We start from the raw sequence: 14,813 nt of genomic DNA on the forward strand, positions 1-14,813 counted from the left end.
TCTGCCTTCGGCTCAGGTCATGATCCCAGGGTCCTGGGATCGAGCCCCGCATCAGGCTCTCTGCTCAGCAGGGAGCCTGCTTCCCACCCCACTCTTTGCCTGCCTCTCTGCCTACTTGTAATCTGTCAAATAAATAAATAAATCTTTAAAAAAACAAAAAGGTAACTCGTAAATTTCTCCAGTATGCCATCAAAAGCCCTTAAAAACAGTCTGCTTAATTATAAATTTAGGGACAAAATTTTTCTAGGTGCCAATTTCTGAATAATGAGAGTCCCAGAAGTAATACTTAAGAAATGATCATTTTAAATTATTACTAAGAAATAATAAACTGAGGCAACTGGGGGCACCTGGGTGGCTCAGCTGGTTAAACAACTGCCTTCGGCTCAGGTCATGACCTCAATCGAGGTCCTGGGATCAAGTCCCACATCGGCTCTCTGCTCAGCAGGGAGCCTGCTTCCCTCTCTCTCTCTGCCTGACTCTCTGCCTACTTGTGATCTCTATCAAATAAATAAATAAAATCTTTAAAAAAAAAAAAAAAAGAGAGCATGAACTCATGATCTCAGGGTCATGAGTTCAAGCCCCACGTTAGACGTAGAGATTACTTAAAAATTAAAATTAAAATTAAATGAAGTGAAATAAGTTGACCACAATTTTAAAAAGATGAAAAACTGCAGAATAAAAGAGCTAAGATTGACAAAAAAGGGTAAAGGAAAAACCGATGCCTAAAATTAGCAAAATGTCAGGGCACCTGGGTGTCTCAATTGGTTAAGTGGCTACCTTCAGCTCAGGTCATGATCCCAGGGTCCTGGAATCGACACCCACATCAGGCTCCCTGCTCAGTGGGGAGCCTGCTTCTCTCTCTCCCTCTGCCTGCCAGTCTACCTGCTTGTGCTCACACTCACGCTCTCACTCTCTCTCTCTCTGAGACAAATAAATAAAATCTTTAAAAAATAAAATAAAATTAGCAAAATGTATGCACAAAGACAAAAAAAAAAAACTATAAGCTTCAAAAGAGCGTGAACACCTACAAAAGAATCATACCAACATCAAACTTCAAGAGGGAAATGTTGAAAAACAAAAATAAAACTGGGGGCATCCACTACCTGATTTCAAGCATTACTACAAAACTGTGATCACCAAGACAGTATGGTACTGGCATAAAATCAGACACATAGACCAGTGGAACAGAGTAGAGAGCCCAAATATGGACCCTCAACTCTATGGGCAAATAATCTTTGACAAAACAGTAAAAAATATACAGTGGAAAAAAGTCTCTTCAATAAATGGTGCTGGGGGGGGCGCCTGGGTGGCTCAGTGGGTAAAGCTGCTGCCTTCGGCTCGGGTCATGATCTTAGGGTCCTGGGATCGAGTCCTGCATGGGGCTCTCTGCTCAGCGGGGAGCCTGCTTCCTCCTCTCTCTCTCTCTGCCTGCCTCTCTGCCTACTTGTGATCTCTCTCTGTCAAACAAATAAATAAATAATCTTTAAAAAAATAATAAAAATAAATGGTGCTGGGAAAACTGTGCAGCTATATGTAGAAGAATGAAACTCGACCATTCTCTTACACCATACACAAAGATAAACTCAAAATGGATAAAAGACCTCAACAGTGAGACAGGAATCCATCAGAACCCTAGAGGAGAACATAGGCAGTAATCTCTTCTATATCAGCCACAGCAACTTCTTTCAAGATATGTCCAAAGGCAAAGGAAACAAAAGCGAAAATAAACTTTTGGGACTTCATCAAGATCAAAAGCTTCTGCACAGCAAAGGAAACAGTCAACAAAACAAAGAGGCAACCCACGGAATGGGAGAAGATATTTGCAAATGACAGTACAGACAAAAGGTTGATATCCAGGATCTATGAAGAACTCCTCAAACTCAAAACACACAAAACAATCATATCAAAAAATGGGCAGAAAATAATGAACAGACACTTCTCCAATGAAGACATCCAAATGGCTATCAGACACATGAGAAAATGTTCATCATCACTAGCCCTCAGGGAGATTCAAATTAAAACCACATTGAGCTATCACCTTACACCAGTTAGAATGGCCAAAATTAGCAAGACAGGAAACAACATGTGTTGGAGGGGATGTGGAGAATGGGGAACCCTCTTATACTGTTGGTGGAAATGCAAGTTGGTGCAGCCTCTTTGGAGAACAGTGTGGAGATTCCTCAAGAAATTAAAAATAGAACTTCCCTATGACCCTGCCATTGCACTACTGGGTATTTACCCTCAAAGATACAGATGTAGTGAAAAGAAGGGCCATCTGTACACCAATGTTTATAGCAGCAATGGCCACGGTCACCAAACTGTGGAAAGAACCAAGATGCCCTTCAACGGACGAAATGGATAAGGAAGATGTGGTCCATATACACGATGGAGTATTATGCCTCCATCAGAAAGGATGAATACCCAACTTTTGTAGCAACATGGACGGGACTGGAAGAGATTATGCTGAGTGAAATAAGTCAAGCAGAGAGAGTCAATTATCATATGGTTTCACTTATTTGTGGAGCATAACAAATAGTATGGAGGACATGGGGAGTTAGAGAGGAGAAGGGAGTTGGGGGAAATTGGAAAGGGAGGTGAACTATGAGAGACTATGGACTCTGAAAAACAATCTGAGGGGTTTGAAGTGGCGGGGGGATGGGAGGTTGGGGTACCAGGGGGTGGGTATTATAGAGGGCATGGACTGCATAAAGCACTGGGTGTCGTGCAAAAATAATGAATACTGTTATGCTGAAAATAAATAAATAAAGAGTAACACTGGATACAAGATGACAATAAAGTAATATTCTTTAAGTATTAAACCTAGAATTCTGTATTCAGCCAAATTTTTATTTTAATAAAAGAGCATCATGAAAATATTTTCAGCCATGTAATGCTGCAGAGAGTTTTTCACAAAAAGTCCCAAACTAAAAATATTCTTGGAGGAAGTATTCACAAAGAAGACAAATAAAAGATGATAATATGAAATATAAAAAGATAATCAAATTGATACCTTAAAAAAATTATTCCTACTGGAAAAAACAACAAATTAAAGAAAAAGAACAAGTACCTATACCCATAAAAAAAAGTCAGAACTAAAATTCTAGACAATACAGATAGGAAGGTGGAACATTACCAGAATATGTTAAATAGCATGTAGTTAGAAAGAACGGGGCGCCTGGGTGGCTCAGTAGCTTAAGGATCCAACTCTTGATTTCAGCTCAGGACATAAGATCAAGCCCCTCGACAACCCCCCCCCCCCCCCACCCCCCCCACTGGAGATCCACACTGGGTTCACTCGTGCTGGATGGGGAGCCAGTTTTAAAGCTTTATGACACGGAGATCAGGCCCAAGGCAAGCTCTGCGCTGGGAGTGGAACCGGCTTAAGATGCTCTCTCCCTCCCCCTGCCCATTCTCTCCCTCCCATTCTAAATAAAATAAATTAATTAAATAAAATCAGAAGGTTCATAAATATGACCTATTAGACATAATCTATGCAAAATCCACATTCTTTTGAAATATACACAGAACTAAAACTAATCATTTACTAAAACTAATCATAAATAAGGTGACAAATATAAATCAGAATTTCAAAAGACTGAAATCATAAGGAGTATGTACTCTGAACACAGTGGTATTAGACTAGAATAACATAAAGATAATTATAAAATAAGTGCCCCTTCAATTATTCTTGACAATATACTTCTTGACAATCACTGAATCTAGAATAAAGCAGGAAAGAAATTAGAAACAATTCTAAAAGAAAAAGTTTCTTTAAAAATATAGGGAGAGGGGCTCCTGGGTGGCTTAGTCAGCTGGGAATCTGCTTAGAGCTCAGACTGTGATCTCAGGGAGTCCTGGGATTGAGCCACGCATCAGGCTCCCTCGCCAGAGGGGAGCCTGCTTCTTCATTCTCCCCTCCTGCTCTCCCTGCTTATGCACTCCCTTTCTCAAATAAATTTTTAAAAAAATAAAAAATAAAAATATAGAGAGGGATACCTGAGTGGCTCAGTCAGTTAAGCATCTGCCTTCAGCTCAGGTCATAGTCCCAGCAACCTGGGATGGAGTCCCTCACTGGGCTCCTTGCTCAGTGGAGAGCCTGCTTCTCCCTCTGCCTGCTTCTCCCCCCTGCTTGTGTACACTCTCTCTCTCTGACAGATAAATAGAATCTTAAAAACAAAATAAAGTTTTTAAAATAAATAAGGGGGGCCCAGGGGATAAACAGGAGCTCCTGGCTGGCTCAGTCAGTAGAGCATGCAGCTCTTGATCTTGGAGTGATGAGTTTAAGGCCCAGGATGGGTACAGAACTTACTTTAAAATATTAAATTAAATTAAATACACACACACACACATATATATATACACACACATATATACATATATATATACATAACAGTAAGATTTGAACAACAAAAAAATTAGGTAGAATCCTAATATGAGACGAGACACAGCACCTGGGTGGCTCAGTGGTTAAGCGTCTGCCTTCAGCTCAGGTCATGATCCCAGGGACCTGGGATCAAGTCCTGCATCCTCGAACATCCAGCTCAGCAGAGAGTCTGCTTCTCCCTCTACCCCTTCCCCCCCTACCAACCCCCCCCCCCGCCACGATGTTGGTGCACGCATGCTCTCGCTTGCAAAATAAGTAAAATCTTTTAAAAAGAGGGAGACAAGATTTTAGTATCAAATAATCAATCCACACTATATCAAAAACATTACTATGGACGTAAAGTGTTGTTCATAAAATTAGTAACAAAAGAAATTAAAAAGCTAGGTATTAACTAACAATGTACTATATACTGGCTAATTAAACATAATAAAAAATAATAAATAAAAATTCCATAAGAATCCGGGGGGGGGCTAGATATTCCCAAATACTGGCAGGTGTCTGGGGATATAGGACCCCCTATAAACTACTCTTAGAAGTAGAGACCAGAGCAGCAAATGTGAAGTAATATTTAAATACATGTATCCTCTGTTCCACTTCTGGGTATCTCAAAGAAATTCCTATACCAAGTCCTCAAGGGACGTTGTATGAGGATGTTAACTGCAGCATATAACAAAAAAACTGCAATGCACAATTCCAGGGGATACAATTCACATAGACTACAGTGTGAATGGTGCCTCCTTGACTTTTTACAACATGGCAGTCCTGTAAGAGTGAACCAAAGACAAAAATGCTTGCCCATACTTACTCACACTTACCCACACTTGCCCACTTACATTTAATGTAGTTGTACTTCATAAATATTTATTGACTGAATGAAAAAACAAAAGAATAAGCAAGCCTCACCACCAAAGTTAGGCTGAATTTTCTCCAAGTTCCTGTCTTGGAGATGAGAGAATATATCATTTTATGGCGATGTGAAGCACCACTGGTCCAGAGATTCTAATTTGGGTCCTAGAATACAGACACAAACTAATAATGCTAAACATGTTTAATTCACTAGTATGTATCTCTATTTATAAGTATGCTATATAATCTCTTTTCAAGAGGTTTAAAGCATGACACTTTTTTTTTTTTTCAAATGGAAAACACTTACCTACCCCCTCAAATAAACAGATTCTCAGAGCATAAAAGAAAATGTACACACAGGGTGCCTGGGTGGCTCAGTGGGTTGGGCAACTCCCTTCAGCTCAGGTCATGATCCTGGAGTTCCCAGATTGAGTACTACATTGGGCTCCCTGCTCGGCAGGGAGTCTTCTTCTCCCTCTGATCTTCCCCACTCTCATGCTGGCTCTCTCTTATTCTCTCTTTCAAATAAATAAATAAAATCTTTTTTTTTTTTAGATGTTTTAAAAAAAAGAAAATGTACACACTTTTGACAAATATCACAGAGCAGAGGGGACAGATGGCAGCACAAGTACACCTCTAATGTAGACCACAATGCTCCAGATTTACTCTTTATAGAGATTTTTTTCCCCAAGTCATCTTTACAATACTGCAAAATGATCTCTCTACAACATATCTGCTCGTCTTCCTACACCCACCCCCTGAAGTAAGGCAGCAATTACTGAAAATCACTATCCAATATTTCATATCCCTATAGGCCACTATTCCCACTTTTAGTCCCAATACGTAATCCAAGACACAACTCTAGACAGTCTATACACAGTATGTAGAGAATTTCCCGACTGCACAACAGCCGCCTTCTTTCCTTTGCCAGATATTTGTGGAAACTACTGACTGAACAGCATCAAAGAATAGTGATAGGGCGCCTGGGTGGCTCAGTGGGTTAAAGCCTCTGCCTTCGGCTCAGGTCATGATCCCAGGGTCCTAGGATCAAGCCCCACGTCGGGCTCTCTGCTCCACAGGGAGCCTGCTTCCTCCTCTCTCTCTCTCTGCCTGCCTCTCTGCCTACTTGTGATTTCTCTCTCTGTCAAATAAATAAAATCTTAAAAAAAAAAAAAAAAAAGAATAGTGATATGATAAGTACAGATGAGACAGTAAGATACCAAAGTGGAGAAAACAGAACTAGATTTAAATATGAAATCCACTTATTACCTATTTAATATTACTTATTACCTACTATTTATTACCTAATTGGTCTTCTACACGCCATTTAACCTTTTTGACAACTCATTTCCTCAACTGTAAAATGGGGGTACCATCACCTGCCTTACAGGGTTGCAGGGATTAAATGAGACAGAATTAAACACCTGGCATGAAATGCTAAATAAACCCTAGTTTACTCTCCTTATCAGGCTACCACTAATAGGCAGAAAAGCAAAATGCAACAAGTAAATACAGCTCAAGTAAAGCCTGCAAACATGAAAATAATTTAAAATGAGGCATACTTGAAACACCAAAGTGGCTCAGTCGGTTAAGAATCTACTTTCAGCTCAGGTCATGAGCCCAGGGTCCTGGGATCGAGTTCCGCATCGGGTTCCTTGTTCAGGAGGAAGCCAGCTTCTCCCTCTGCCTGCCACTCCCCCTCCTTTTGCACGCACGCTCTCTCTCTCTCGCTCTCTGACAAATAAACAAAATCTTAAAAAAAAAAAGAAGAAGAAGAAAAAGAAAGAGTAGGCATAGCTTTAAAGAAATAAATAAAATAAATAAAATGAAAAAAATAAATAAATAAATAAAATGAAGCATACTTTCCATTCACTCATTCAAAAATTATTTACTGCGCACTATGTTTGGCAGGCAATACTACCAGCATTCAGGATACAGCTGTAAATACAATTTTTGTCGTTAAAGAACCTCAAACATTTCCACTCAAAACACTGAGTAAAGGATTAGAACTCACCCCACTGATTTAGCCCCTACTTGAACTGACTTGTCTTGTTAATAATTTCTTGTATGTATACTATGTGTATACTTATACCCCTAAAAGTAGGGACTGTATTATTTTAATCTTCTACTCTCAAATTCCAAACATCTTTATTTTCACAACATAATTGGCTCCTTAACACCCTATTCATTAACAGAAATGTATTGAGCATCTTCTATGTGTGGGATGTGGCACTAGCCCCTTGGAATATAGCAACCGAGGGAAAATAAGATTCAGTGCCGACCCTCCTGAAGCTTATACACTATTCTAGTAGAAAAGTCTAGGAATTTTTTTTTTTTTAAATAAGTTCTACCCCCAACGTAGGTCTTGAACTCATGACCCCAAAATCAAGAGTCTCGTGCTCTCCCAACTAAGCCAGCCAGGTACCCCCAAGGGAGAAAAATTTTAACCAAAGATATATATTCTACCTCCAGATGAAACTAAAATAACAATCTAAAAATGAAAAAAAAATACAAAATAGTTAAAGTTCAAAAGCACCTGAAGTTTAGAATCTTACAGCATATACTCAAAGGATGTAGTAACAAATACAAATTATAGCCTAGTAACTGTAATTTAGAAGTTAGATGTCTTTTTCTTTCTTTCTTTCTTTTTTATTTAGGATTTTATTTATTGGGACATCTGGGTGGCTCAGTCCATTAAGCATCTGCCTTCAGCTCAGGTCATGATCCCAGCCAGGGTCCTGGGATGGAGCACTACATCGGGCTCCTTGCTTAGCTGGAATCCTGCTTCTTCCTCTACCTGCCACTCCCCGGCTTGTGCTCTCTCTCTCTCTCTGGCAAATAAATAAATAAAATCTTTTTTTTTTTTTTTTTTTTTTTTTGAGAGAGAGAGAGAATGAGCAGGAAGAGGGAGAAGCAGACTCCCAGCTGAGCAAGGAGCACAATGCAGGGCTCGATTCCAGGACCCCAGGATCATGACCTGAGCAGAAGAAGGCAGATGCTTGACCAACTGAGCCACCCACCCAGACACCCCTTCAGATGTCTTTTCTATCATTTGATATAAGCCACGCACAACATACCTCTATAAAACTGTCTAGTTTATATTTAAACACAACATTTTATGTATGGTTTTCCTCTCTAACTTTGTACTTTCGTAGAAGTTTTTATCCAAAAATCACAACTGCCTTTTACTCAATAGCTCATTTTTCATGAAATCCTCCCACAGCAGAGAGGTAAAACAAAGATAAAATAGTCCCAATAAAAGACCAAAACCCAAATACCAAGAAATCAACTCAGTAGGGGACACAAATGAAATTTCATTGTGTATGTGTGAAAAGTAATGCCAAATATACAATTCAGAGTAATACAGCACATTTCTGAGGTGGATCCTTGAAGAAACAGGATCACTCTTCATTCAGGCTAAGCTACTGGTTTGGGCCTTAGCCCTCCTAGCAAGTAATAATCCTATATCACCCGTCCAGCTGGTTTCTAGAGGCTACAGGTTTATCTATAATTAGGTATTTAGGGAACATGCAATCAAGGACCTATCAAAGAATGGTTACAAAGACTACGTGCCAGCGAAAATGCTTTAAGGAATTAATATGGATTCACTGACACAGATATTTTAAGTTTCATCCATGACCTTAAAAACTGAAACTGAGTATCTAGACTACAGAAATGGCCAGTAATTGAATTGTTTAAAGTTGAATTTTCAGGGGCGCCTGAGTGGCTCAGTCTGTTGGGCTTATCTGTGTTTGGCTCAGGTCATGATCCCAAGGTCCTGGAATGGAGGAGCCCTTCATGGGGCTCCTTGCTCATTGGGGAGCCTGCTTCTCCCTCTTCTTCTGTCTGCAGCTCTGCTTATTTGTGCTTTCTTTCTCTCTGCCAAATGGATAAATAAAATCTTTAAAAATAATAACAATAGGGTGCCAGGTGGCTCAGTTGGTTAAGCAGCTACCTTGGGCTCAGGTCATGATCCCAGGGTCCTGGGATGGAGTCCCACCCACATCAGGCTTCCTGCTCAGCAGAGAGCCTGCTTCTCTCTCTCCCTCTGCCTACTTGAGCTCTCTATCTCCCTGTCAAATAAATAAATAAAATCTTTTAAAAATAATAATAATAAACTAAAAGAATAAAGTTGCATTTTCAGTTGGCTACCACAGGTAATTCTATGAACACCATAGCTATTTTGGTTCAAAACTGTGACAGGGGACATTGTTTAACACATTACTCAAGACCCTGATACATATGACAAAAACTTGCTCTACTGTGAAGAACTTCTGTTTTTACCTACTCATCTGAGTGTTCTATGCATTACTACATTTTGCTTTCAGACTTCTTTTTCATGTTTAACCATCAATTTCTACCACTCTGCTTCTATTGTGTTGGTAAATGCATGAGTGTTGGAAAAGAGTAAGTACAAGGTGATAAAAGAGCATACTAAAAAAGGACTCAAAGACTTTTTTTAATGAAATTAAGATAAAGCAAGTTTACCTATAAAGTAACTCAAAATACTTATTCTAACCCTCTCAACAAAGATGGGGCCTCAGAATGTACTATATAATCTTCCCCAAAAACGTAACACACTAGTGATGAAGTCAAAAGCAAACAGGCCTAACAGAAATAAAAAAAGAGCTGAAATATTTTTCAAAAACTGCTTTCCAATTCTGGGAATATAATATTAGTTTGCTGAGAGTGACTCTTTGGTGGAGCAAATAAATGCTAATTGATCATATTAACTGACCTAAAAGAGGTGAAATTTTATACATACTAAACAAACAAAAAAACACAGTTATCAGAGTATCACAACTAACTACATAAATCAAGTTGACATTTAAAAAGTTTGGGAACGGGGTGCCTGGGCTGTGCCTTCAGCTCAGGTCATAATCCTAGAATCCTGGGATCGAGCCCCCCCCCATTGGGCTTCCTGTTTGTTGGGAAGCCTGCTTCTCTCTCTCCCTCTGCCTGCCACTTCCCCTGCTTATGTTCTTTCTCTCTCTCTCTCTCTCTCTCTCAAATAAATAAATAAATAAATAAATAATCATTAAAAATAAAATGTGTAGGCACAAGAAAATCATGGTCATAACCTACAAAATGTATCATATGTGTATTTCCCAATTCTACACATACTTGGGGGGGAAAAGGCAAAATTATTGGCACAGCTCATGGTCCTATGACTTTTAAAGCAAATGAAGTAACTCTAAACAGCACATGAAATCTAAAAAGCATCCAGGAAGTTGAGGAGTAAGGGAAGAAATCAGCATCAGGTATAAAGTGAAGAACGTAAAAGAAGAAAAAGGAGGACCTCCTTAATTATGTATCTTATAAAAAGGAACAAATTTCTTCCTACAAAAATAAGGGTCTCCTAAAGCAACAGCATGAACAACTCCATTTTCCAACAAGTAAGTCATTACAAACACTAGCAAATGGCTAAAACTCCAAAGACACAGAGGGTACCTATTTAAATACACAGGAAAGAGTACTAAATTCTTGCAATTCATAAAACGAACTTGAGAGAAGAACTTACCACATTCGTATCAACCCACCTTAGAAATACATACAATGAAATATTCAGAAATCGCTTTGTAAATATATAGTCCATAAACTTAAACTCAGAATTTTAACTTATCCACTTTTAAAGGACCGATGACAAGATTAGTAAATTTCTTAAATTTCTCAGAGAAAGCCATTAGATCATTCTATCTAAAACAGAAAAACAAATATTTTAAAGTAAATCTTCATCAGCCTGTTATTTACAGCCTTTTAAAACATTTTCAAGGGATCCTTGAAACAAAGTTTCATTAGCATCCTTCTAGAAAAAGCTGTACTGCCTTTCATTCCTCCAGCCATTTAAAAGCTACCAAACATTCATTTCTACATTAGATTATTGATTCCTTGCCTTTTAACATCTCCATAACAGCTGCTTGACAAATTACTTCACCTTATTCCTCAGGGGGTAAGGACAGCATGATATCCATGAATTCAAAAATGGGACCACAAACTGATCAGTGACAGATGAGCTAATTGCTTCAGATGAATTAGATACTGCTCTAATAGACTAGGCATTCAAACCATTATACTACAATTAAATGCTTACACTCTAAATATTTTTCTTGTACTTGGGTGTAGAAGACAGACCTTTCTTAAATTTACTTCCTTTTTAAAATATATGTCAGCTTCAGAAAGTCTATAAGCTTGTACACATTGGGAGTAATTTCTACAAAATGCCAAGTTTTCAAAATAATTATTCTAAATAGTATGTACAACTTTCAGATTTAGCTTTCTCATTTCAACCTAAGAGAAGTTTGCCCCAAAAGAGTCTAACGAGACAGTTTTTTAAAATGTTTTCCAGACTTTTAGCAAAATAAAAACCAAATACATTTTCAGAGATACAATAAATATATTTCAGGCTAGTACAGAATAATGTATGATTATTTCCCTCAGTTCATTCTGATTAGTGTCTGAACAGTCTGTGATAGAGAAAAAGCACACACAAACCATAATCTTGCAGACCCCATAGAAAACAAAATATTGTTTCCCTCCCACAATAACAAAATGGTGTGAAATCAAAGGAGCATTTTAAATAAATGAATAACCTTTTCCAGCCAAATTAGTCTCAGTAAATTAGCCTCTTGCTAGACAGAAGCAATACTCTTTTCTGAATTCATAACCAATCTCCTAACACAAACTTCTCCATTCCCTTAAAGTGACAAAACAAGTGCAAGCTTAGAGTGTTATAAAATGAGCTCTTTCGACCACTTTTTTTTTTTAAAAAAACTAAATCTCCAGCCTTCTTCAAATGTCACGTGTGCGACTGTGTGACCATCGTGTCAATTCACCTTCTATCAACTATTCCCATAACAAAAATGCAGACATCCAGGAAACCATACAATCTGAAGACAGCGTGTGCAATCCAAAACACTCGACGTGCCCCTTTCGAGACTTGAAGCTCTGCTGGAAAGCTCTCCTGGGTCCCTGCTAGAACCCTGGCTCGCTAGCTGGCTGATTCCCCAGCCACCAAAATCCTGCTTGATCTCTGCTGCCTGGAGAGGCGACAGCGTTGGTTTTGTTTTTAAAGTTGGTGTCAGAGCAGCTCCAAACTTTTTTCAGCATCCCTGCCTGGCTGCCAACTGGAGCTCTCCGTTCACTTCCTCACCAACTTGAACCACCCCCAAACAGTTTGAGAGTAAGCTGGAGTTGAGACACCGGCAGGAGCTGACACACTTACAAGAAGGGTTTGACACCGCAGAAAACTTTCACTTCTCTTCCCCAGCCCTTCCACCCGGGGACTCCCGGCCCTCCGCTCCGGCTTCCCTAGAATTCCCCTCTACGGCACGGCAAGGACACGGCAAGCAGACCGTTCTGATGTCCCCGAAAAGACCCCCCAGAGCTCTCTCCCCCCACACTCCAGTCCTGTTCCTCACACAAAAGGGCCGGACCAGCAAAGCTGTCGCAGCCCTGCCTAGCCGGGTGCCATCCTTCACCGCACCCGCAGACCCGGTCCCCAGCCGCCCAAGCGGTCTCCGCTGGAGGCTTCCTGCCCTAACCCGGCCAGACAAAGCCCCGGCGGCCGGGCCGGCCCTCGCCAGCCTCCGGACTCGGGCCGCCGCGCTCTTACCCGGGCCTCTTCCAGAGCGACGCCGGCGCCACCGCTTCCCCCGGCCTTGGCGCCGGGGCAGCTGGCAGCGCGGGTCTTGGAGGAGCGGGTCCGAGAGGAGATGAAATGGCTGCTGCCTCCGGTCGCCCCAGGCTCTGCTCCGGCCCCAGGCCCAGGCCCGGGCCCAGGCGACTTCGACCCGAGAAGACGCAGAGAGCTCTTCCGGGTGTTCACCATGGTCCAGCCAGGAGGACGGGGTCCACACCGCGCCCGCCGCGCCCGGGAGAGCCAAGGAAGGCCGGCCCGCCGGCCGGGCAATCAGGGCCAGTGGAGCCGGGCCGGGAGAGACGAGCCGACCCGCACTCTGCGGAGCGTAGACGAGGACAGGCGAGAGTAGGGCAGAGGAAGAGAAGTAGGCGTGAGAAGGCAGAAAGCGGGAAGCGGGAGCGATGCTCCAGGCCGGCAGCTCAGACCCTCCACCCGCTTCACCCTCCTCAGCGGGAGCCAAGCGGAGCCGCCATTTCTGCCCCTTTCTCTCTCGCTCTCGCTCTCGAGCTCCGTGCGTCAGGGATCCAGCGCCGCAGGGCCGACGAGACCGTGCTTCCGGCCGTGGCCGCTGCGGGGCGCTGCAAGGCTGGCCAGCCCTTCTCCTGCCTGGTTTCCCCCTCCTCTCCCTCCGCCCCTCGAGGAGACCCCGCCCAGCGGCGCGGCGTCAGCGCTCGGCGGCCCGAGAAGGGACGCTCTGGGCTGTGGGAGCTCTATGGTTTCCAGGTCTGGCCGGGCGTCCGGGAGGGGGATGGGACTAACCAGAAGGGGCTTGGGGGTGAGAGAGCGCAGGAGCTGTCTTTGGAATTCTCACCACCTTCCCGACCCTAGTACCCTAGCATCTGCACCATCGCCCCAGATGGGCTGGATGGAGTAAGGAACGACCGACAAAGGCGGGAGATAGACGGGGACACGAGGGCGCGGTGACCTGAGTTGGAAATCCCAGAGGTGTCTGAGGCAGGACACCGAACTTGAGTCTCACTTTTCGTGGCTGTAAAAATAAGACTCTAGTAAAATAGATCTATGCGGCTTCTGGCACATGTTAAGTTTAAGGAAGTACAAACGCTAGGCCCCTGCGTCTGTATACAAAACAAGAAAGGGTCGTTTTCTATATGTAACCTTAGCCAGGTAGATCTAAGAATCACAAAGAATGAATTCTTTCTCTTAAGGGTCTCCTTTATCACGGTCGCTCCCACCCGCGCAAGAATTACGAATATATAAAGCTGAACACAAAGTATAAAATTTGTGATTTAACTTTCAAGGTTTAAAACAATATGAAAAGCTCTCCAGTAAAGTAGAAATTATGTTAATTTCACCAAAATTCTCGATATTTTCGCGATAGTCTGTTATCCACTGGGCTTAAGTTCTTCCCGTTTGCTGCAGTAAGAAAAATTGAAGGCTCAAGAAAAGTCCTGTAAAAATACTCAAGCTGCATCCAAATTAAAGCATTCTGGCCATCTAAGCGCCGTCGTTGAACAAAACTTCGTCCAGCACTGAATGGAGGTAATAGTTCTGCTTGGAAAGAAGTATGGATGCCAGGATAATAGGCGAAGTCCACTTCCATTATTGCAACATACCACCCACCACTTAAAAAACAGCGTCTTATGGGTGTGGAGACCTTATAATGGAAACAGACCTGGTTTTCCTGAATCAGTTAGCTTTGTAGGAGACCCCTGAAGGGAATACAGTTTTCCTATAGAAAGAGGCTAGTTTAAAAAAAAAAAAAAAAGAAAGAGACAGGTTTTCGTTTGTATATGAAGTGTCCTGCATGCAAATTAGAATATGAAGGATTTGTGTGCTTTCCTCCCTGTTTTGTTTCTGTCTTTGTTTTTATAGTCCTCCATTGAGAAAGCCAGATATGATTTGAGCTATTATTCTTGATGAGAGGGCAAAACACAAGCTGGCAGCCCATAAAGCACCCCCCCCTTTAAGGTACCATATGTATAT

At 41.7% G+C, this 14,813-nt stretch overlaps 1 protein-coding gene across 2 annotated transcripts in view; it reads right to left on the reverse strand.

The window, feature by feature from the left end:
- ATAD2B (ATPase family AAA domain containing 2B) overlaps positions 1 to 13,446 on the reverse strand; it is a 150,123-nt gene extending 136,677 nt beyond the window's left edge. Inside the window, exon 1 of one of the 2 annotated variants that reach the window (XM_059405214.1) lies at positions 12,843 to 13,446. In XM_059405214.1, the coding sequence (XP_059261197.1) occupies positions 12,843 to 13,058 (216 nt within the window). In that variant the 5' untranslated portion in view covers positions 13,059 to 13,446. The remainder of the gene's footprint in view (positions 1 to 12,842) is intronic. The other variant, XM_059405213.1, reaches the window with a different exon arrangement.
- Positions 13,447 to 14,813: the final 1,367 nt, after the last annotated feature.

The sequence above is a fragment of the Mustela nigripes genome, chromosome 7 (genome assembly GCF_022355385.1).
Source record: "Mustela nigripes isolate SB6536 chromosome 7, MUSNIG.SB6536, whole genome shotgun sequence".
Lineage (NCBI taxonomy): Eukaryota > Metazoa > Chordata > Mammalia > Carnivora > Mustelidae > Mustela > Mustela nigripes.